We start from the raw sequence: 3,440 nt of genomic DNA, 5'->3' as shown, positions 1-3,440 counted from the left end.
ATACACAAGGAATTTAATAACTTGTGTGAATGTTGTTCGCGTGGACCTTTAAATTTTCGGGGCGTTACACAAATTCCTTGGCTTTCTTTTTTATTTTAAAAGGAAAAACCTAGGGTTATTGAGCCTTATTCCAGTAGCCACCTTCCCCCACAAATTCTCAGCAAGTTTTCAGCCAATTTTCTTCAAGAGATCGCGCAGCAAACGTCACTCGATCGTCCCCCGTATTCTACCGTAATGGTATTCGTCATCTTCAATCATTTCAAAGCAAAGGCATGTATAATATTTTATTCAATGCATCAATCTTGTCATAGTAGATATTTTGGTGTATGTTATGCATGAAAATTCGGTTATTATGTGCAAAGTTTGAGCAAATACGTTTTGAAACGATTTCGAACAAATTTTAGATTTCAAAAATTGTTTTTTGTTGTCATTTAGAGTACTGTGTAATTTCATTTGGTTTTCTGAAAATATTTTCAACACAAAAATAGTAGTATGTTCCGTTATATACGATTTGACACTAAATTCGTAATTTTTGGACAAAAACAATGAGATATGGCCTTTTTCGTGTAACTTCTCAAGGAAAGATTTTTTTTAAGAACGCAGAACAGTTGTTTGCTGTCAATTCGAGTGCTGCGACTTTTTGGCCGATTTTCTGGAAATTCTTTCAACATATGAATTGTAGTACATAGAGTTATCTTCGATTTAATATTAAATTCGTATTTTTCTGATAAGAAATGAGAGAGATATTTTATCGGGACCAATGAGCCGGTTCGGACTATGCAGAGGCTAAACCCGAGGACCGCCTATGTTTTTAAGAATTTTATGCATGTTTCAAATACTCCGATTTTCATGATGTTTTTTACGATGTTTAAACGATTACCTTTTTGCAAACTTTATTTGTGATAGTTTTATTTCAAAATATTTTTAAACGAGCAAATTATTTTAACGCAATTTGAAGGTTATTATTTATTTAAGAAAATTTATATTTTTTTGCAAATTTCAAGTAGTTTAAAAATTACGGTACGTTACATTCTTACACATCAGTAATTGAGCAGAACTATATTGATCTTTATTTAGAATCACCCAAGTTAGAGATAAACTGTCACGCCCCGAGACTCGGGTTTGACACCGGCGTTGTTTAACAGTCACGCGATTGAAAACAACAAGCCTTCGTAGCACAGTTTAAACCGAAACCAGTCTATGATTCATATTTCAACCGAAATAAATATTGTCTTTACAATAATGGAATAAAAAAAAAAACGACAGAGTTTATAATGCGGAAGCGTCAAAAATAACTTAAACTAAATTCTTCTAGCGTTCACCATCCCCAAAATTGTTCGGACTCCTCATCCTCGAGTTTTTCTTCAGACTTATCTGGGAAGGTTGTAAGGGGGGGTGAGTATTTGGGAATACTCAGCAAGCGGGGGAATATCGAGCACAATAAAACAACATGCATAATTTTAAAAAAAAAACACATCCTTGCATAACTTTTCCAAACACTGCGATTTATCTACCTTCTATGGTTTACTGACGTCAGTCCCTAATTTTTACTCCTCTAAGGGGGCGAGGCCGTATAGCGGTTATGTCCCCCACCGCGTAAGGGTACGTCATGGTTGGGATTCCCTCCCATATACGGTCGATTCCTCACAGTGTTTTTAAAATCGTATGACAACACAAAAATAGAAGAAAAATTGTACTCGACTATTTTTTTCTTTCAAAATTTTCGAAAATAATCCCACATGCATAACCGAAATTTTAAACATTAAAATAGCCCACTTACCTTAAATTTCTTGAAGAAAACTTGAAAAAAACTACGGTGGCTGGACTGCGGCAGGGCTTCGCTGTGCTCGAAAAAAAAAACCTAAGGAACTAGAGGGGAGGGGATTCTCGAAAGCTTTGAGGGAGAAGTGGTGTGATTTTGAGTTAGGTGACCCTCCTATTTATAGGGGTTGGATGCTATCTCGATAGGTATCATCCGTGTATCAAATCTCCAACAAAATCGTGATCTAAATCTTGGTGATACGCGAAAATCTAATCTTTATCCAACCAAATTTTCGAAATTTGTATGATATAAATACTCTTGAATTCGAAATTCTAGGGTTGGTGTTATCCCATGCTTGATTTTTATCCCGGTATCAAAAATTATCTCAAATCTTAGCTCTTTATCTGCTTAATATTAAATAATATACATGATATTATTATTCACTAAAATCTTGCAAAATCTCACATCCTAAAATTTAAATAAAAATCTGGTATCCAAAATATACTGTCATGATAAAACGATAACTTAAAAATCTTGGGTTTTACATCCCTCCCTCCTTATGAGAAGTTTCGTCCTCGAAACTTGGGTTGGCTTGGTCTATGAAGAGGTACGGGTACTGGTCCCTCATCCTTTCTTCTAGTTCCCACGTGGCTTCTCTTTCAGTGTAGTTAGACCATTGCACCTTGACGTAGGGAATGATTCGTCGCCTCAGTACTTGGTCCTTGGTGTCCACGATTCTAATGGGAACCTCTTCGTACTTCAGCTCTTCTCCCAAGTTACTTTCGACTATGAGCGGTTCTACTTCCAACACGTGGCTGGGATCCGAGATGTATTTCCGTAGCTGGGATACGTGGAAAACATTATGAATTCTAGACATGTTTGGCGGCAGCGCCAATCTGTATGCTACTGTGCCCACTCTTTCCAAAATTTCAAAGGGTCCCACATAGCGAGGGTTCAGCTTCCCAGCTTTACTGAATCGGACAACTCCTTTCATAGGTGAGACTTTTACCTAGGCCTTATCGCCAGCATTGAATTCCACTGGTCTTCTTTTCAGATCTGCCCAGCTCTTTTGTCTGTCTTGAGCTGCCTTGAGTTTCTCTCGGACCACTGTAACCTTGTCTACTGTCATCCGTACGAGATCGGGTCCTACCACTGTCTTTTCTCCCACTTCATCCCAATATAAGGGTGACCGACATTTTCTTCCATACAGAGCTTCATATGGAGCCATCCCGATGCTGCTGTGATAGTTGTTATTATAAGCAAATTCGATCAATGGTAGATGAGTGCTCCAATTGCTACTGAATTCTAGGGCGCAGGCTCGCAGCATGTCTTCCAAGGTTTGTATTGTTCTCTCGGTTTGGCCATCGGTTTGAGGGTGATAGGCCGTACTGAGAGTAATTTTCGTTCCCATGGCCCCTTGGAAGCTTTTCCAAAAACGTGAGACAAACCTTGGGTCCCTATCAGATAGGATGCTCACTGGTACTCCGTGCAGTCGTACAATGTTGTCCATGTACAGTGTAGCTAACTTGTCCAGATTGTAGTTCATACGGACGGGTAGGAAGTGTGCAGATTTTGTAAGTCTATCTACAATTACCCATATTCCGTCCTGACCTTGCCTTGATTTTGGTAATCCTACCACAAAGTCCATGGAGATGTGCTCCCATTTCCACTCGGGTAT

General features: G+C 38.5%; 1 protein-coding gene across 1 annotated transcript; it reads right to left on the bottom strand.

Moving 5' to 3' along the window:
• Positions 1-2,303: 2,303 nt before the first annotated feature.
• Positions 2,304-2,756, bottom strand: LOC140824129 (uncharacterized). The gene has a single exon (XM_073185727.1). It carries the CDS (start codon positions 2,754-2,756, stop codon positions 2,304-2,306), a length of 453 nt encoding a protein of 150 aa, XP_073041828.1.
• Between the last annotated feature and the right edge of the window lie 684 nt (positions 2,757-3,440).

The sequence above is a fragment of the Primulina eburnea genome, chromosome 2 (assembly GCF_022965805.1).
Source record: "Primulina eburnea isolate SZY01 chromosome 2, ASM2296580v1, whole genome shotgun sequence".
Classification (NCBI taxonomy): domain Eukaryota; kingdom Viridiplantae; phylum Streptophyta; class Magnoliopsida; order Lamiales; family Gesneriaceae; genus Primulina; species Primulina eburnea.
Note: the sequence above shows the minus strand (reverse complement) of the source record. Positions and strands in the feature narration are given on the sequence as shown.